The sequence below is a fragment of the Alligator sinensis genome, unplaced genomic scaffold (assembly GCF_000455745.1).
Source record: "Alligator sinensis unplaced genomic scaffold, ASM45574v1 scaffold422_1, whole genome shotgun sequence".
NCBI lineage: Eukaryota > Metazoa > Chordata > Crocodylia > Alligatoridae > Alligator > Alligator sinensis.
The window spans coordinates 174,791-196,357 of NW_005842323.1; the positions used below are offsets into that span (position 1 = coordinate 174,791).

At 44.2% G+C, this 21,567-nt stretch overlaps 1 protein-coding gene across 4 annotated transcripts in view; it reads left to right on the forward strand.

Annotated features, from left to right (window-relative positions):
* MAN1A2 (mannosidase alpha class 1A member 2) overlaps positions 1-21,567 on the forward strand; it is a 217,773-nt gene that overhangs the window by 127,580 nt on the left and 68,626 nt on the right. For all 4 annotated transcript variants that reach the window (XM_006028550.3, XM_006028551.3, XM_025209999.1 and 1 more), the window contains one exon: positions 13,296-13,390. In XM_006028550.3, the coding sequence (XP_006028612.1) occupies positions 13,296-13,390 (95 nt within the window). The remainder of the gene's footprint in view (positions 1-13,295; positions 13,391-21,567) is intronic.

A 21,567-nucleotide genomic window follows, 5' to 3' on the forward strand; every position in this document is an offset into this window, starting at 1 on the left:
TATGGCCCCCTCTCTGGGGCTTGCTGTGCCCCTACTGGGCTTCCTAAAAGTATGGCCCCCTCTCTGGGGCTCATCGTGCCCGCGCTGGGGCTTCTCAAAGCTGCCCCTCTCTGGGGCTGGGGTCTACGCACCCCGCAAGTTGCGCCCTCACTGGCGCCAGGGTTCCCATACCACTGGGGTTCCCCCTTAGAATACTGTGCCCTCACTGGTGCCGGGGTCCCACCCCCTGTGGGTCCCTACGAGGCCTCTTCCAATCCCTATAGCCTCACTCAAACCACCGGTGTAGTCTCACAACCAAACATAAACTCAAGCCTCCTGGCTATAACTCAACACACGCCCTATGGCTATAACAACATTGCTCCATGTCACAGCAGTACTTGCTGTTAGGCTTCCCTCCGCATCCTAACTGCAGGAGCTGCTGCCCCTCTGGTTGCTGGCAGGGAACTGCTAGCCTGGCTTCAGCCCTGGGCTTTATAAGGGCTCGGCCCTGCCCCCTTCTGGCCAGCTGACTCACGTTAGTTGCCCTGGCAACCCGCAGCTGTACTTGTTATGTTCTGCCAGGGCTCCAGGGCTCTCTTTCCCTGTCAGTTTCCACTGTCTAGGAGCAGAGCATCGAGGTGCCTTGCGACACATGCACTCAGTAAACTTCATATTTAACAGTTTTTGTGTTTAAGATTGTGATTTCATTTTTGTTAGGAATAATGAGGCATATCAATTAAGTAGTCCATTCAGTCCTAATTATGTGCCCTTCTCCTTATGTATCCTGCTGTTGTGTTGCACTTTTTCCTTACATAATCGCACATTATTTCTTCTGCAGAAAATCAGTTTGATTCACTGCATAGTTTGGGTAATGTTCACATCCTTGAGTAATCAATGCTCAAAGACTTGCTGATTTTAGTGTTTATTTTTTATTTTTATTACTCACTCTGTGGCCACATGCCTTGCACTTAGTCTAAGACCTTTATTCTTTGCCTTGTCTGTGGTATCCATCAGAGTAGTGTCTGGGCACCACACAAACATTAATGGATTTATCTTCATAACATCTGCGGGTGGAAATGGACCCAGGTGACAGCTGATGCAGATGACAGTTCTGACTGAGCAGAGAAAGTGGAAAGATTGCATTGTCCCTTGTCCCAGACCATCAAGGTCGGAACAAGGGGTGATGTGTGTTTCACCCAATGAAGTGGATCAGCTGTGCTGTGACATCATAGCACAGCTGATCTGCCTCATTTGGCAGTATTTTTTTCTGGCCCAAGTGAGAGGAAAGGTATATGCATTTTACACATGGAGAACTGTGTAATGCATAGACTTATGGACAAAATGTTCAAAAGCATCCATTCATTTTGGGTACCTCACTGACTGGAAGCCAAGCTTGACTTACCTAGCAAGTGATTCCCTCCCCCTCCCTGCCCAGATATTTGGTAAGATTATCTTTGGAACTTCTTGTGGAGTGACGTTAACTCCCATCATACTGCATAAGTGACCATGGCTCCAGCTGCCACTGCATCGCAGCTACTGATTCCAGTGCTGCTGGGTCCGAGACCTGGGTCACCATCAGAAAGACAGATGTCTTTTACTTGATCATTTGGGAGTTCGTTGCACTTTTCTCATGGCTCCGGACAACTAGCTAGCATCCTTCTCCTCCTCTCTGCTGCCAGGTCATAGTGCATATTCCTCAGATGCCCTCTGTCAGTCTCATGCTTAGAGCTGCAATAAAGAAACAGGAAATTATATAAACCTGTACCTTTAGCTGGTACTCTTCCATTCTTTTAACTGTGATGAATGGAACCATCTTTTTTATCTTCCTTTTGTTACAGTTAATCTCAATGACATATACGGTGGGACTAGCTTTATCGATAATATAAGCCAGTCCTAGCCATAAAGGTGAGCGAGCATGGTTTCTCTCTGCAAATGATTGATACATCACTCTGACACCTATGTTCCATTTGATGATATTCTTCTGCCTCACAAAATATTTATCTATCTGTAAGGTTTCCACACCTAAAGTGTTTGCCACTTGTACAGCTTTTATTTTCTCCATCAGTTGGTTCATCCATGCCTCAGTGAGGATTTTTGGTTGCCAGTCACTGGAGATGTCGCAGTCGACCCGTCACTTTTCGGGGAGTCTCATATTGCAACCTGTCATGGCCAGATGGGGAGTTACCCGATGGCTGGCCTTTGAGCCATGGGGGGCCATCAAGATGAATGGCAGTCACTCATCCCAATCCGTTTCAGATACATTTACCATTTTCCTCAGGGTGTTTTTAATGGTCCAGTTGCTGCATTCGACTAATCTTGAACTTTGGGGATTCCCTAGAATATGAAGCTTTTGTTTTATATTGAATGCCAAACACACTTCCCTGGTTACTTGACTGACAAAGTGGGGTCCCTGGTCACTATCCAGGACTCTAGGGGCTCCCCAGTGGGAAAATATTTGTTCTACTATTTTTGCCATGGTTTTTGCCATGCAATTATGAGTGGGGATGGCGTCCACCCACTTCATAAAGCAATCTATAATGGCAAGTCAATATGCATTACCTCTTCTGCTCTTTAGGTGTGGCCCTATATAATCCATCTGGAGGTGTGTCTAGGGGCCATCAATTCTTTGGTGTTTTAACACCCTCTGTTGAATTGTACAATCAGGGTTGTTGAAAGCACATGGCAGGTAATTCTGACTGAAACTCGTTACATCCTTTCTCAACTCTGGGCACCAACCAAAACTTGCCACTTGGTTGATGTTCTTTTCAAGCCCGAGGTGCCCCTGTTCTTGGACTAGTGCTGATCCAGAAATTATGCAAGAGGCAAGGATTTTTTTAGACCAAATGCTAAGTTGGGATAGACAGACAAGCTTTCAAATGCGACCTGATGAGGAATCTGCTCCATCTGAAAACATTTCTAAGTCTTTTCCAACCACGCAGTTGGTCCAATAAAAGATACCACCCACAAACATCCTTCCCTCTTACCTTTCTAGTTTTGCAAATTCTTCCTGTTGCACTGCCCCTGAGATCTAGGTGCCACTGTTTGCTAGGCAAGTAGAATTCTGGATAACAGAATTCTCGAGTTTTGTTCCTAGTTCAGTGTTGTCTAGTACAGTCGTTCTCAACCAGGGTGCTGTGAAACCCCCTCAAGGGTGCTGTGATGCAGGCATTGCTGCCATGGCTGCAGCCAGGTAAAACTGCCTGTTGTACGCTCCTCTTTTATTAAGGCTCTCTGATCAACCTAAAGCAGACAAGAGAGATGGCTGGTGCTGTAGCCCTTCTCAGTCCCACACCCTCCCTCTCCCCTTCTCCCTGTGTTCCTCCTGGAAACAGAGGCACACAGGACAGTTCTACCTGCATGAGTATTTCCAGAAAGCGCTTTGGAGTGGGGGGGTGTGTGGGGAGAATGAGAGTGGACTGGGAAGGGCTACAGCATGAGGAAGCTCCTGCCTGCTTTAGGCTGATTAGAAAACTAATGCAGCAGGATCATGTGCATGAACCAGAGCCCTTCCCAGGCTGGCTGTGCAGCAGGCATGTAGAGCAGTTTGAGAAGCACTGAAATAAGTTGAGGCAGCACCAACACTGGTTCTCAACTGGAGGTAGTGCCTCATTTATAAAAGTGTTTGAGGGGTGCCCTGGCTCTAAAAAGATAAACAGAGGGCTGAGAATTTAAAATTCCTTTGTGGTATTTATTTTTATTGGTGCTTTGCCTCTGCACTTAGCTTATTCACCTGTAAGCCTCAAGGTGCTTTGTGAGGGTGTGTTGTGCAGGAGTAATCCAGTTTTGCAGACAGCATAACATTGTCTATTATAAACAACTACTGTACAGAAAGATAAAGGACTCTTTCTTCTGACCACTCCTCAACTTGCACAGCTACTTAATTCTCACAATGTGGGTGTGTCTATATGCTGATTAATGTGCAGTGCCTACTGCATATTAAATTTAGCACTTGCAAAAGGAAGTACTATATAAATGCACAGTAGGCTGCCCTGCTATGCATTAGTGCAATCACATGCTTTTTATGTGACTGTTAATGTGCAGTAGGCTAATTACTGTGCATTAGTATAATAGTGTGGTTTTTGCTGCGACACTAATGCACAGTCAATCAGTCTGCTGCACATTAAGTGTCTCTTGTAGACGTGTCCTGTGAGACTTAACCAGTAATCATTGAAGCTCCAAGTTTGTTTGGTAAAATCAAATAAAAAATCCTCAGCAGCAGCTAACAAATAAAATGCTTTAAAACATGCATGATCTGGAATGACAAAATTCTAGTGTTGGGTACCAGGTCAGTCTTTTCGTATTAAAGAAGCCTGAAAAAACCCCATGAAACGTATATTGTGATGTTGCTATGCCTTGAAAAATCATAGCATGTTAGAAGAACAAAGCAAATTATATTCTAATGGCATTTGCAAGCTGGGAAGAAGAATGACATTTATACCTTTTGTGACAGTGTTCTCATCTACTGTTAATTCATTAATATAATAGATGTGTTTATAATTTTATTTTCTCTGAACAAGGCTATGTATATATTTAATATTCATGGAATAAATACTCATTGATTTATTGCATTTACCTTTACCAGTCTCTAATATACAGCAGTCCTTTAAGATGAATGTCTTCTCATTTTTATAACCACCATCAATGTGACATCTCTGAGTGAGATGATAACTTAATTCATGTGGATAAATTTATTCTGAAATCTGTTTTTTAAACAGGTATAAATCTGCAGAATACCTGATACCCTATTCACAGTTAATCTAAATAACCTGTTCCCAGAAAACTGATAGGGAGCATATTCAGGAAATTTATTTTATAATAAACCTATGTTGATGTAGGCCAACTGAAATAGAATGAACATTTTTCTTACAATTGACTTAAATATATAAAGTACAGGTTTCAGCTAGTGAAAGATGTTTTATGAGCTGTTTGCAGAAAACAGGCCTTGCTGTGCCTTAAAAAGGGTTCATCTGTTGTAATAGTTTACCAAGAAGTAAAACTTAGTGGAAAGAATATTGTGGCTCTCCTATCAAATAAAGATTTGAATTCAGTTTATTATGAACTAATACATTTTCTGTTTATAATTGGTTAGAGCTCTGTGACTCTTCACAATTTCATTTCCCAAAGGCAAGGTCAGTTTTCTTTCTGAATGCAAACTGCTAACACACATGTGCACAATATAGTATAGAGCAGCACTGAAAGGTTTGTCTTAGTGCATTTTATATTTAGTGGATTTCTGATAATTGTCATTTGTCACTGGACAGACTTAATTGCTTCAATTGTTTCATTTAAGCTCTAGTCAGCATCTAAAGTTTGGAAAGCGAAGGCAAACATGGTTTTATATCAACAGCATCACTCCTTTTTTGGCCCCCCTGCAATAGAAGGGCTTTAAGGGGCTGATATTGTAACTGGGTTATATTTATGTTTATTCTGCATGATAGGTACTTTCTGGTGGCTGCATCCACCATGTCCTTTGCACCAGGGTATCTGTCATAAAGGGGCTAGAGTACCAGTGACTCAAGCTAAGTGCTTTGTGCTTTATTTTAGCATATTTGACAATGCAGAAGAGTTTTAACTCCTTTTCAATATAGTAACCTTCTCAACTGGAATTGTCTGTGCCTGGTTTCAGTCTGACACCAAGTGTGGAAATATTTATTTGTTATAGCTGATGAGTCACCCTTCATTCAGAATGTTGAGTTGCATAGATTTTTGAATGAGTCTAATTTGGCTGCATTTAAATGCAACAACTTGCAATTTGTTTCAATACAGTATTCACTGAATATTAGTTTATTTGCTAAAACAAATTGGTTTTAGTTTTAGAAAGTTTTAAGTGTTTAAAGATTGTTGTTGTTCCATGATGCACAAAAGCAGTTGCCCCTGAAACTTAAGGTCTATACCACTGGTTTAAATAATAGCTTAGTGGCACTGTTTGAGTGGGGGAAGGAATGGTATATATAAACTAACAAAGCCAGTCGCTAAAAGACCTAACGAAAGGTTAATGAGTCAGCCTTTGAGCATATTTATTTGCATTACACCATGATGGTGAACTATGTTATAATCCATTAGACACCAAGGAGGGTGATAACTGTGAACTCTTATGGTTAAATGTTTTTCACTTGGTGGATATGAGCCTAAGAATCCTGAACATTAGCTGAAGAGATCTATGGATTGTTGTTCATTCTTACTGAATTTTGGAATACTGGGAAAATTCCTTGAGTGAAAAGGTGCAAGTGTGTCACTTGAAAAAAGGCAAGTTGGACAATCCAGGTAAGTATAACAGATATCAATTGCAAACCAAACAAAAAACTGAGAAAAGTTATGGAATTCATTGAATACAGAATGTGAGAATGGCAGTATAATTAAGGGCAATCAACAACATTTTATGGAATATAGATTTTGGTCAAACTGATGTCCTTCTTTCAGGAGAGTACAAGGTTGGTGGAGAAGGATTAAAAATGATTTATTAAATGTTTGTAAGGCTTTTGGTTTAGATCCATGGTGTTCAGCCTCCAGCCTGGGGGCCAGATCCGGTATCATCTCGCCTGTGGGGCTTCCAACAGGTCTGGAAATTGGCAGCAGGGGAGTGGTGGCAATTAACATTGCCTCCATTCACTTGCTGCCAAATTTCCAGACCTGTATGGAGGCCTGCAGGCAGGATGACATGGCCCCATGTACTGGATCCTGCTGACATTCATGGTCCATCCACAGCCAGATCTGGCTGCTGGAGTTGGGCCAGTGGGTGGGTTCAGTCCATGGCCAGATCCTGTGCATGGAGCTGGGCTGGCAGCTAGATTGCACCTGCAGACTGACTTGTGGCCTGACTCCACACTGGATCCGTCCTGCAGACCAACCCCACCCAAATGATCTGGCTTTGCTGCCTTTATCCCCCCCTACAGGGCTAGAATCAATTTAGTAGCACAAGCAATTGTTTAAAGCATTAGCACTATACAGTATCAATAAAGCACAAGCTAGATGGGTTAAAACTGAATGACTGATAGATTTCAAAACTAAGGGCATCTATACACGTGCTTCTGGGCGGGGTGGGGGGAAAGTGCTTTAACTAGCTTTGAAATGTGGGGACACTAAATACACGTGACGCAGAGGCTGCTGGAATTAGCATGCTCAGTTAATCAAGTCTGCTCCGACACGTGCTAATTAGTTGTTAGTGGCATACCATTATCGCATAGGAATGTTCCTAGTGAGCTTCTCTGAAGGTCAGTTTTAGACCTGGTGCTATTCAGTGGTTGTCAGCTACCTGGTGATAAGTACATTTCATTTCTTATAACATTTGCAGATGATACTTTAGATTGACAGACTGGTGTGTAATAACAGAGAATGAGGATGATCATGCTGAGCAATTTGAATTGATAAACTGGGCCCATTTGAAGAAAAATATATTTTAAAACAGCCAAGCACAAGATTATGCATCTGAAAACGGAATGTAGATCACATCCATAGAATGGGGACTCTCTTGGGTAACAGTAGCACTGAAGAGAATTTGAGGATCATGGGAGACAAGCAACTCAGTATAAGTCCTCAGTGTAAAGTGCCATGGCAGAAAGACCAACGTAAATCCTTGGATTTATTGTATAAACAAGAAAGTAGCAGGTAGAGATAGGTGATGTTTACCTATATAAACAGTATTGGTAAAACCAGTTTTGGACTACTGAATTTAGTTCTGGTATCCACTTTTTAAAAGGATGTTGAAGAATTAGTGAGGATGCTGTAAACTGACACAAAAACTGAGGGCTGAAGAAATGTCTTGAAGCAAGGAACTTAGCACTTAGAGATGGAGATAAGATTTTTATGATGTGAAGATATCTTTACAAAACCAAGACTAAGTGTTTTGGAGATTTGCTTTAGTTAGACACTATTTTATGGTGCTAACTTCAGGGGTCCCTGCATAGCTGTGACTTGCTTTATATACCAAGTCAGACAATATGATCAAATGGTTTTACTCTATAGCCTGATAAGAGTGAGGACACTTAACATAAATGTCTCAAAGCTAAATCAGACTGAGCAAGGCTATTCCCCCATCCCTGGAATCTGTTCTTGTCGCAGCCACCCCTGTACTTCTGTTTCCACATACCTTTTTATGCTGTTGTCATTTGTTTTGCCTTCAGCCTGAATGGCTACTGCAGTTTCAGGCTGTCTGTGGGCATGTGTGTAGTATGCTTTAATATGAAAAGTGTTATAAAACATTAAAACAATGATACCATATCATTTTCTACTTTGCAATTTATCAGGACTTGGCCAAGGCAACTGAATTAGACTCATGACAGTGAATGGTAATTGTTACAAGCAATCTAGTGAATGTAAAGTAGTTAAAAATGATTATCCTAGTGTTCAATACAGGTTTCCCGTGCTTTATGCAGTACATGCGTTCCCGGAGAACGGCACATAAATCAAATTTGCATAAAGTGAACGTACTTTACAATATAACAAATAGGGATAGGTCCCCATGCCAGGGAGGGAGGGAGGGAGTGAGGCTGGGACTAGGGAAGGGGTTGGGGGGAGGGATGCCACTACAAGGGCTGCACAAGGCAGCAAAGAGGGGAACAGAGCAGCGCTCACCTCAGCCCTGGCGCCAGGTGCTGGCAGCTGCTGGGCTGCACTGTGCTCCACCTGTCGTGTCTAGTACCTAGTGTAGAATTTTAGATTAAGGGCTTCTGTTTTCCTAACAGCTTGCTGCAGAGCTGAATATTTTTCCATTAGTAGCTAGTGAGCAGTGCTCCGCAGGTTCTAGGGAACTGCTCTGCTCTCCAGCCCTGATGCCACGCGCCTCTTCGCTCTCTGAGGCGATGCGGGGTTGCGGAGCAATTGCCTGGAGCTGGCAGAGCCCACATCAGGCCCCAGCCCCTGTCCCCATCTTGGGGAGGAGCTGCTGCCTGCCTTGCAGTGAGGAGCTTACTTTTGGTAAGTGTCCCATGCTGGCCCCAGTTCCTCCACCGTGCCCAGCTCCTATCTGGGCAGGTGCGCAGCATGAAAAAGTTTGTGCGCGGCAAGATTTTTAATTGTGCGTGGCTGCCCACGTGTGCACCTTACAGGGAATACTGCTCATCACTTCCTTTTGCTTCTTCCAGGTGCCTCTGGGATTTGTAGTCCACAATTGAAGCCAGCACTGAGTTAGCAGGGCAGGATAGCTCCGTTCTCAGGGGAAGGGGAGTATAACTCCCCTCCCTGGCCCCAGACCTCAGCTTGGCTGGGCCAGTGAGCCAATCCACACTGCTCTAGTTAGGGAGCAGAGGGGTGGAGCCAGCCCTGCTGTCTGGAGCAGACAGCCCAGCCCAGGGCTGCAAAATGCTGTGATCCTGGGGGACTGTGAATTTAACTTGAATCAGGAAGGGGTCTGAGACAGTTTCATAAACTGGTTTGACCTAAATCAGTTTAGTCTGAACTACATTCAACCAGGTTTATCTTAAACCAGTTTCAGCCATTTTGAAACTGGTTTATGTGCGCTGAACTCCTATTTTGTTACAGGTTTAAACTAGTTTCTTGATCACTTAAACTGATTTATGTGCAACTTCTGTCCCTAGCCAGGGACTCTTGTGAATAGGGGCAGATCCAGAAGGGGTACAGTGGCATGGCTGCACCTCCCTTTTGGGAAGGAGCCTCTGGGGAATTTTAAAAAGTCCCCAAAGCAGAAGAGAATCTCTGCTTCCCCTCTGTCCACAGAAGCAGGACTCCTCCCCACCCCTCCCCTTCAACCATCTCCCACACTCTCAGTACAACAACAGCAATTGGAGAAGGAGAAACTGAAAGGGAAGGAAGGAGACAGAGAAAGGGAGATGATGTGCATATGGGCGCAGAGGAGAAGGTAGGGGTGCTTACTTGCCTTGGGAACGTTAAAAAGTGTTCAGCAGCTCCTGCAGCATGGTCTGCCTGCACCAGTGGTATATGCAAGGAGGATGCTGAGAGTAGGGATGCAGCCACCCCTGCAATGCATACATATGCATACATACTGATACGGGTAGCTTCTCCTGTACCTTCTTTTCCCAAATACTGGATCCACATCCATCTGCCAGTTTGCCTGTCCACCCCGCTTTTAGGTGCAGTGGGGGATTCTCCCACTCCCCAACATAATGCAAGCAGGGTTTTTTTCGCCTTGCAGATGCACCTCAAGTTGGAGTACAGCAACCAGGAACATCTGCATAAACTTACATCGCAGCCTTATTGTTTTCCTTATATTACAAAAAATTGAGCAGCAGTTAGGCAGCTGTTGTGCTGTGACTGCTGCTTTTTACCATGTTGACCTATATCATCTCTCTCCAGTCTGTTTTATCCATCTGCTGAATGTAGTGTTGTACTTAGATGTGATTTCTCTAGAGCAGAAACCCTTTTTTTTCTGGTTTGTTTTGACAGCATCTAGCACAATGACAAGTGAGACAATTGATGTATGCTGGGATTTTTTTTTTTTAAGATACTTTTGTGTAGCCCTGGTCCTACTTGTTTATAAATCCTTTCTCTTACAGTAGCCACTTGCTTTGCTTGCCAAAGCCAGGGTGTTAATAAGAATATTGTAGACTTCCATGTACATCCCTTGAATGTAGTGGAGGTTTTATTTGGAAGGGAAGAGAAAGAGAATTTGATGTTTCAAGTCTGAAACCTCTGCATAGCAATGGTTATGACCATTTCTTGTGTTTAAACCAGTGCTTCCAAATGGTGCCTACTAATATGTGTACTTCCAGCTTGTTGTTACTGTTCCTCTGGCCTGGTCTTCCTTTTGTAATGAAGTCTTCCCTGCTAGGCTCAAGAACATTGTCGTTGGCTACTGTTCTATTCTGCCATGTGTAGGTTTGTTGGGTGTTTTTTTTTTTTTTAACCAAGAGTGGAAGTTGGGCTTCTCCTACCCACCTACATTTCAAAGAACAGCCAAATTGCTATGGTTACTTTAGAACAGGATGAGGCTGTCAGTTCTGGCTGGCACAGTCAAGAATGAAGTTTGCCAAACTGGGTAAAATTGTCTAAAATCTCTGGGAATTACTGATTCAGTATATCTGTACCCTGTGTTACATAAAGCATGCAAGCTTAATACTATCTGATAAATAAGAGTGGGCTTCTGGTTGTCTGCTTTTTGGAATTGGATATGAAATGGCTATTTTTGTCATTACAGGATTATTTACTACTTAATGTGAAATTTATTATGCAGCCCATGAAAAAAGGAAGTTGTAGTTCTGCTGTGAATAAATGGAGCAGGCTCTGTTTGATGATCCATATAAGTTGCAAATGAACTGAAAATTAGCATCCAATGCGGGGTCAAATATCCAGACTCTTATGGATATGCTCTGAGGTACATGGTCCAGGCCCTCCCAAAATGACCATTTTATATCTTACAAGGCAAGATTGTAGCTGAAATGTCACCTGGGAACAGGCTATCCAAAGAAAGGGTACGTCTCAGTGGGGAAATGGTCTTTTGGATATGTCTGAAAGGATGCAAATATTCTCCTGGTCATAGTTACATCAGGAGGGTCTTCTGGTCTGCTAAAGTTATATGCATAGTATGGGCTCCCCACAAATGCAGTGGATAATGTACATAAATGGCCAAATAAGACACTATACTTAAACTTTGCCTTGAGTGTTTTGTCTTGGCCTTCCTGGGCATCAGGTGCTTTGATTCTTCAGCTACCAGGCTGAGTAGAAGCTGCATTCTTGGGTCTAAAATACAGGATAAGATCAGCTTATTCTGATATTTTGCTTAGTTTGTTTATTCTCATATCTCTGTCTGTATTTTAACATACAGTTACTGACTTCTTATGTTTGCTCTTGTTCTTATAATAAATCTTTTTACAGTATTTTCTTTTATAACACATTTATTGTCAGTAATAACTCTGATGTCAGAACATTTGACCATACAGGCAGGCTTCTTCCAAGGAAGGAGGTAATCTATCTTTTCTGAGCACTTTACTGGGCAAGGGTGGGACTCTTCTAGCTTGCAAACTCCCCTCATCCAAGACCTAGATGAGATGGGTAAGGCTGAGGTGCTACAGGCCAAAGGCTTGGCTCCTAGTTCATCTTGGTTGTTCTCAGTGGTTAAGCAGCAGATGGCAGGTAGGGGTTTGGGGGTGAAGGGCAGCCCTGAAGGAGTGAGAACACCCCAGGAGTACATCTCAAAGGCTCTCCTGATTTGCATCTGAGGTCAGGGCATCACAGACACTCCTTTAGAACTTTGACAGCATTTTTAGGCAGTTAAGTGCACTGACAGTACGAGGTCTTGTCAACTCCAAGAAATTGTTGGTAAAAATGCTTACTGTTGCTATAACTGGTTCATTTCTATGAGTGGGAACTATAGTGGACAGTTGTAGACAGCCACTGGTATTCTAAACATCATGCTATGTGCAGACAACGTTGTGTATAAAAGACTGGATTTTTCCGTGCATGAAGTTTACCCATTTTTTGCTTACCACCAGTGGAACTGAAAATGATTTAGGAAGATGCTGTTGTTTCAGTGCTGGTAGAATACAGTACAATACAAAACAATTATAATGTGCAGTATAATCTCCATGGATGGTGCTGTAATGTGGTGGCAGGTTCCAGGATCTTCTGTGTGAGTCACCTAAATTCAGATGCTAACACCCTGCATAAAAGATGCAGATTCATTACTGCTGGCTGCTGATAGGTGGATCCTGTTTGCCACAACTATGTACAAGTCGTATTGGATCATTTTTTCTGTAGCATGAGGTTTTTAACTAGAGGTTGACTAGAACTTCAGGGAAATTCTAAGAAGAATCAGAGTTGGAGAGAAATATTAGAGAGTCATTACTTATTGTTTATAAAGATGAATTTCAGGAATGGGTTAAATTGGGACTGTATATAGTGTGAGTATATTTAAAAAAATATAAAAACCTTACCTGCTTATAGTATATATCATGGAAAGGTGGGGAATCTCTAACGTTGAAATCTTTAATATTTCTATGCTAGTTTCATATGTACTTGTAAAGTTTCATATGTACTTGTACAACATATGTACTTGTAAAGATGGTTTCAGAAAGCATCTTGACATACTTGGTTTGAACTGGTTTTTTTTCATAGTCATCTTTAGTGGGAACCCAGGCAGTAGATGATGATGATGATGATTGTTATTATTAAGCCTAAAAGTTAGGCTTAGAAGTGAAACTGACTGGTCACACTTCCATATTTAAATGTTAGTGAAGTATGAGAAGTGAATAGAAAATAAATTTAGAATTGCTGAAAAGCAAATCAAATGTTAATATATTCCATTTTGATAACTGGCTCTTGTACTACAGTGACAGCCTTTGTACTTTGTACCTCATTTAAGGAAACGTGTGTTTGTAACTGAGCAGCTCATCTTTCTATCTCAGGTTTTCAAGATCAAAGCAGTGCAGCTGGCAGGAAAGCTCCTTCCTGCCTTCAACACACCCACAGGTATACCTTGGGCAATGGTGAATCTGAAAAGGTAACCAATTTTCTTTTGTAATATTTTAAACTAAAAGTCAGAGGCACAGTTGTATCTTCTCTAGGGAAGGGAAGCGAGGAAGGCGCAGTCGAATGGCATTTAACTGCCCTTTAGAATAAATTTCCTAGGAGTTTAAAGTCTCTACCTAATATACATTAAAAATAACTAGCGTGTGTCTGTTCACTTAGCATAAGAAGCACATGGGCTACATGTTTATTATACAGTGCTCTCTGTTGGCTTGGGCCTTTAGTCACTCTAGACAGCATGTTAAAAATGAAAATAGCTACAGACAACATAAATGTTATGAGTTTCATACGCTATATGGGGTGTTCTTTTGTTACATCAAGAAATTGAAATGCTATTACTACTACTATACTTCTAAACAAAAAGTACATTCAGATGGAGCCTAGACTGGAGGTATTTTTAAATACGGTATTTACTCAAATAGAAGACGACCTTAATGATAAGATGACACCCAGCAATTATATTTTATATATGGAAAATTTATACATTGGTTAAAATTTTTCAGGTATAGAACCTGATTATTGGAAGTTTGCCTTGAATTTCTCCCCCACCTAAATCTTCAGCAGGGAAAAGAAATCTGGGGTGTCAGGTAGCCCCTTTGTTCTTTGCTTCTCCCCAACTTTTTCCCCTGGCAGCCTCTTTCCCCTCTCTTTAATGTCAGACCCTGCTCTCCCTGAGCACAAGGAAATAAAAGAGCAAAATTTACAACCTTGAAATTAAACATGGCTGTAGCAATTTGCATATAGTACCCATGCATTTAGTTCATCCAGAATTGATGCATATTACCTTTTTTTGAAACTGTTGCAAGTTTTAGCACAGGCACTCCATAAATACACTTTTGGGCAGAACTTTGGCATCTACTTACATATAGTACAAACTATGCATGATATTAGTCCAAAGCCAAAATATCATAATTTATCACATACCAGTAGTTCATTGGGCTAGACCCTACCATTCAACAGCATTTCAAGCCATGGTGATCCCACAGCTCAGCCCAGCACTGGTGTGTGTGTGTGTGTACACACGTACACACTCCAGATACCAGGCACAAAAAATCCATGTTCTAATTAGCCCCCATTCATAACTGGAACTGGGTATTCTTGTCATGAGTCCTCGGGTGCTCCAAAAACTGATATAGAGGTGATGTGCTAGGCAGCCTGGTCTGGCTCCACCCACATGAAGGGTGGGATCACACTAATCTCAGGCTGAGAGAGAGGGTTTCTGGGAGAACTGTTTGCAGCTTCATTTGGTGATGTTTGCCAGGCATTTAAGGTTGGTGAAGAAACAGGAATCGTCAGAAATAGGGGGAAAAAAGGCACAGCTCAGCTGTTTGAGTGAAGAGGAAATCAAAATATATGTAGGGAAGGGGCTCACCGTGACTGGAAAAAGAGTTAGCAGTGAGGGGGGCTGCACTTAATGAATATTTCCATGTTATATTCACAGTGGTTGCACCAACCTGTCGTTGCAGTAGGTTTCTGGGAGCATCTCAGTCTTTTAGCTAAGATCAAATGTAGCAGCACTTTTTATTTATATAGGTTATACTAACTTATCTTTGCTTAATATGGATGAAGACCAGGTATGGTCCTGGACATCCTGAGATACTCTAGGCTCTTAGAGGGGACTGTGGAGACCTCCAGAGGGAGATGGGCGAGCAGAACACTGGAAAGTGACAATGGAGCCCAACATAACCCTGGTCAGTGAAGGTACCCTGGATAATGATGACAGACCCCCAGATGGCAGTAGACCCCTGAAAGGATAAGGACCCCTGGACTCCAGTCTGGACTTCAATGATGGGCCCCAGGATAGTGGAGGGCTCTCTTCCCCACCTCCCTCTTAGCAAAGAAACCCCTCCCCCCCTCCCCTGGACAACTAAGCAACTAAGGCTAACTCCCCTACTTCCGCTGGATAACAGAGGACCACCCCAGATAACAAAGGAACCCCAAAATGCAGCTATGCCGGATCTCATCGCTGGCAGCCCAGGTGACAAAGTAGATTAGATTGGGATCTGGTCCCATCTCCTTTTCCCGTCCCACAGAAGCTGGTCTGCCCAATCAGCTTCCCGCCCAAGGAATACAAGACAACAAACCCAAAGAAGCAGCTGTGGTGCCACTGCCAGAAGTTGCCTTTTGTATCCTCTATGGCAGTGCTTCTCAAAGTGGTGGTCTGCGGACCACTGCTAGTCCGCGAGCCACCGGTTGCCGGTCCACAGCAAGTTGCCGGGAAAGAAAGAAATATATTCGCCGGTCCACAGTGAGTTACCAGGAAAGAAAGAAATACATGTTCAGAAGCATAACATCGATATGGCATAGTGCCACAGTTCGTATGTTCCAACACTCCAGGTGACATCACGTTGTGCGAGATGAGGCAAGAGAAAGAAACAGCCGGTCGCGCATTTCTGTAGCGCTGTTGCACGCAGTTGCTGCCACCGGCTGAACTGGGCACCGGTCCCTGGCCTACTGGAAAAAAAAATTGCCGGTCTGCCACATCAGATAGTTTGAGAAGCACTGCTCTATGGCACATGCTTCAATGTGCTGAAACAACTCAAGATACATCAGAAGACGTGCCAGGGCCAGGAAGCAGCAAGGAAGCCCACTGCAGCAAAGCATGCCTTGCTGGCCCCACTAGTATGCTGGAACGTGGCCTCGATGAAGGAGCCTGCAAAGCCAATAGCCTCGCTAGCAGCCCCAGACAAAACAACAAGGGATCATTCCTGCATCAAGGCCTGCTCTAGCTACACTGCCACACAGACCACTGACTTGCCCACCCCAACCAGACCTGACCACTGGTAGCAGCCCAGACCTTGGACCACCTGGCACCACCAGCTGTCCTCCCCAGGGTGCCTCTGAGCAGCCAAGAGAGCCTGGCCCTCCACAGAAGCTGGCCATACCCTGGCAGGTCATCTGGGTGAAAGAGCTCTCTGAAGCTACCACCTTCCAGATCTTTGAGGCCTTAGTAAACAGGCTGACCAAGGAGAACTTGGCAGCTGCCTGACCCAGGCAACCCCAGGGGATTGGCGGCCTGGCAGCCAGTTCAGCACTGCACTAGAACTGACCCAGGAGAAGACCTCAGTGCCAGCGATATGACCCAGCAGCAGCCTCCAGGATCCAGAAGTTGTACTGGTTCGACCACTCTGAGGCAGTGTGGGAGATCCTAAATCTGGTGTTCTGTCAGATCCCCTGGGAAATACTTTGTGGAGGGGCTCAAAGCGAACATCACACCAAAGGAAGTGGAGGCCCATCTGACTAAGACAAGGGACAGTGCACCTGGCAAAGACAGTGTCGGGTACAGCCTACTAAAGCAAGACTCAGGCTGCCTTATCCTGACACTGATCTTCAACCAGTGCAGGGAGTTCTGCTGCAAGCCCAGCTCCTGGAACAAGGTGATAATGGTCCCGATGCCCAAGAACGGCAAGGTGGATTACCCAAGCAACTGAAGGCCCATTGCCCCACCACCTATAAACTGTATGCCAGCTGCATGGCAGCCCGGATTACCAACTGGGTGGTGATCTTGGAAAGCCATCAGCCTGAGCTAAGGGCTTCCTCTTGAACAAAAGATGCTACAAATAGGGTTGGCAAGCCAGTCAATTGTCCAGTCAAATATTGTCAGTTGACCAGTCAATTGATTATTTTTTAACTAGTCAAAGATTACAGCAATTTTACAAAAAAAACTGTATATTTCATGTAGTTTTCTTTACAGAAATATGATTTTTTAAAATTGTTTTTTGACACATTTAATAGAAAATTTGTGCTTTTTTTTGTGTATTATTTGGACCTATTGGCAACATTTTTTACCTATATTTGGCCAATCAGTAGACCAAACTTCATTTGATCTGTCAAATATCCAACCCTAGCTACGAACATAACATTGCACTCCTGATCACGCAGGACAATGCTTGGAGTGCAAGAAGACACTGTGCGGTGGTGTGGCTGAACATCTCCAATTGCTTTGGCTCCATGTCCCATTGCCACATATTCAGCACCCTCTGGGAACTCAGGATGCTTTTCAAGACCATCAGGGCTGCCCACTCAGGCAATCAAACGGGGCTGCCTACTCAGCATTCCCATTATCTTCAACTTGGCCATGGATCTGTTTCTCCAAGCAGTGGTGGAAGACCTTGGCAGGTCAGCTTCTATGGATGGAGACTGAGTCTCCTGGCCTACAGCGACCACGTGGTCCTCCTTGCCAGCAATCCTGAACAGCTACAGAAAATGTTGGACATCAGCTCTAAGGCAGCTGAGTGGATTGGGGCTCTGTTTCAACACCTCCAAGCATGCCTTCCTGCATGTTGACTCCTGGACTTCACTGTCACCATCCAGAGCAAGCAGATGAGGCGAAGCAGATGCCAGAAGAGATCATTCATGGGATCATGCAGGATGCCTATCAGCTGGATTTGTCCCTGCTGACCCCCTGGAGAAGATTAATGCAATGAATATTTTTCTCACCCCCCCTCACTGTTCATTTTGAGAGGCTTAGCAGTCCCCAAGAGCTCCCTTAAAAAAGCCAGGTTAAGCATCTGCTGAGAAAGTGGCTGCACCTGCCACTCCAGGCTAGCAAAGAGATCCTGCATGTCCCTTGCTGGCAGGGAGGTGCCAGCATCCCTTGTGTGGGTGATCTCTGCAATGTTGCAGTGGTCACTCGTGCTTTCTGCTTCCTGATCTGCCCAGACAAGATGGTAAGTAGCATCACCACCAGTGTCCTGAGGGAGATGGCCCACAGAAGAATCACTAGACAGCCCACTGACAGGGACCTGGCCGCTTTCCTGAACAGTTCACTGGATGGTGAGTTCAGCCAAGCTGGCAGGGACTTTGCCTCTCTGTGGAGCTGAACCTATAATGCCACTTACCACCTCAGGAAGTGCATAGGCAGCACCTGGACCAGGTCCAAGGAGTGCCAGGAGCTGGGAGTTTTGCTACTCCCAGTCCCCAGTGCCAGTTGTATCACCATGACCCTCCACCTGAGGATCTGCCTGGAGAGGTTCCTAAAGGATGCTGTCTGAGCCACATATGCTGGCAACCTGAGGGCAAAACCTGACAAGAGCTGCCAGAGATATGGCTATGAATCAGAGACCCTCCCAAAGCATGGCAGCTCCGCCACAATGCCATCTAGGATTGGTTGATGAAGGCCACACTGGCTTCAGCAGGGACCACGTCCATCAACCACAGTGTCAAAGGCTGCAAGATCGAGCTGTACATCCACATAGTCATGGCCAATCAAGAGAACAAGTGCATCGTGATAATAGATGGCACCATCCCATTTGCCTGTGAGTGGAAGCTGATGAAGCATCGGCTGCTGGTGGACGTTTTGAGGAGCCAGGAGTACAAGGTGATGGTTGAGATGCTGATTGTCAGGGCCCTTGGAGCATGGAGCCCCAGCAGTGAGAGTGCCCTATGCGTCTGTTGAGTATCCCATAGCTGAGGGACATCTGTATGGAACACATCATGCGCAAGTAACAGTTTGCAGACCTCAATGGACCATTGCTTGGAAGCACCCAGAAATGATTGTCTGACTGTCCCCTCCAATGGACTGTGACTGAAAATACTTAGAGCTGGACTCTCCCCAACCCCTACAATTGTACTCTGAATACTATTACTTGTCTGTCCTTTAAAACCCATACCTTTTGTAACAAGGAGGCTTCTTTGTGTAGGACTTTTTGTATCTTTTCTTTGTAAGGGTCATGCCCAATACTGCATATCTCCTCCCTCCCTCCCCCCAGGCTAAGCAGGTTATGTTCTTACTATGTAACTTAGTTGTGTCCTCCCCCCACCCACTCTGTACTATGTAGCCACAGTCTTCCAGGTCCTTGTATTTCTTTCTACCCCATCAACTATGTAACTCTCTCTTTTTAAAATTTATTAATAAAGGTGCATTTTTGGCACCAAGGGAAGGGTGTCAGGCCCTTTCAGTGCTGGCCAGGTATTGCAGTACAGTACCTCCGGGCCCAGTGCCAGTTCCTTTGTGGAGGAAACAACCCCTTTTTTTTTTTTTTTTTTTTTTAAGGCCAAAACAAAAGTACCATCAATATGTTTGTCTAACATGGGCCATTTGTTTTTTCAATAGTTGGTTTCCATTACTGAGCACAGCTGCTTCTGGCAGCAACATAATGATAGACAATGTATTTAGTGAGAGTTCCTTGTGTGTGATTATCAGGGATCTGGGTCTTCTGTTTCCCATGGAAAAATGAAAAAAAACTCAGATTTTCCCTTTTAACAGAGAAAAATGTGAATTTTTCATTTTACTGGAGGAACATTTGTATTTTCCACTTTTGCAAAGAGCTCTCTGTAGGCTGACAGATTTCCAGCCTACAAGGAGCAGAGGAGAGCAGTCAGATAGGGGGCAGCATGTGCACGTGTGTGCTCATATATGCACATGGCTACCAGGGAGCCTAGTAAGTCTTGAGGGTGGGGGGGAGGAAGGGCGTTGAACAGGGCTGGGGCTGCTGCCCAGCCAGATGATGCATGAGACTTACGGCTTGGGGCTGGAATGTATGGCTGCAGGAGCCCATTGGGGAGCTGGACAGAGCAGCAGGTGGCTCCTTTGGGGGCGGGGGGAGCTGTCTAGACCGTAACCATTTTGAATTTCTTTAGCTTTAATTCTGTTTTTTAGGTTTTATCTTTATCTTCTTGTCATCAAAAATAAAAGGAACAGCAGATTTCATGCAACTAAGATATTCTGTGTCTTTTGTTATACTGCGATTGCCAATTATTTGTGTACAGTAAAAATGTATCATGTGCCAGGGATCCCCAGCATTTCTATTGCCACACATTTTCTTATGTCAGTTATGTCAAGGGAAGCTAATTCAATACCAGTAGGCAGTTATATTATTTTTAAGAGGGATATGTACCTTGCCGCTTTATTATTTAGCTAGATGGAGTGGCATCTTACGGTCTGTGAGCAGGATCCAACCTGCAAAGCTTTTTTTATTTTGCCTGTGGGCCTGGAGGGCTTTGGCAGTGTTTCAGCAGTGGGGGTCTTGCCTGTGCATCAGCTGGGTAGTGGTGGCACTGAGGGAGGAGTGGTGATCAGCTGAGTCGGTGTTGAGGCTCAAGTTGGAAGTAGTCCACACTTGTAACTAAGTTCTGTTAAAGCATCTCCTCGCTCCAAAACATTGTTGACCTCAGAGCTAAAGTAACACAATCATTTTGAGAGCTATTCTTAGATGCTTTTATGTGTTGAGGAGTGTTTCATATTTTGATTTCACTTATTAGATGAAGAAGAATGAGGGGATGCCACATACTCAAATCCAAGATGAGATATTTTCCCATGATCATCATAGTGGGGGAGCCTCATCTTAGATTCAAGTACCAGCCCAGGGCAGAGAGTGGCTCAGGTCTGGCTTTGAAGATTCAGAGGCACAGGCAGGGTACATGGTAGCGATAGAGGCAGCCGAGGGGCAGGGAACAAGTACAGGCAGAGGTGGGGACAAGTGGTAGGGGGTGGGCGCCATTGGCATCAGTGGCAGGCACAAGGAAGAGGCAAAGCATGGGACAACAAAGAGTAGGGGATGCTAGGGGCGGGGGTCTTGTCCCTTGCCCCCTGCCCTCTGCCTTCTGCAGCTGTTTTACTTCCTGCAAGCAATGGGGGTGGGGTAAATTTAAAACAATTCCCCCCCCGCCCCGAGTAAGTGAGTTCTGTACGTGGAAAAATTAGAACAAATTTCTAATTTTCCAAGTATAGAATCTAATTATTGGGACAATGTCTTAAATTCAAAGTTGTCTTGGATTTGGGTAAATAGGGTATCATTTCTCTTCCTTCCTTTTCCCCAGTATGGGTTTGATCTGCTGTGGGAAGCTCAGCTGAGGAAGCAAAGAACTGACACCTGCAGTTAAATGTAATAAATACAGAGAGATTAGAATTGGATACTATAAAAATCGTATGGAGAGTCTCTTTATTTCAAGGTGTAGTGGAGATCTTTTATTGCTTAGTTAAGCAATACTCAATACTTTATCAGGTTGTAAAGTGCTTTTTCAAAGAAATCCCTTGTCATTCTAGGTGTCGGGTGATACCAGCTTGCTGTGAACTTACTAATAGGTTCTCTAAATTCATGAGATTTACTGCACGTGATTTGAATTCTAATGATGCCCTTTTGTGTCCTTTTCTTCCCCCCCCCCCCCCCCCCCCCCCCCACCCCCCCCCCCCCCCTCTTTCTCCTCTCT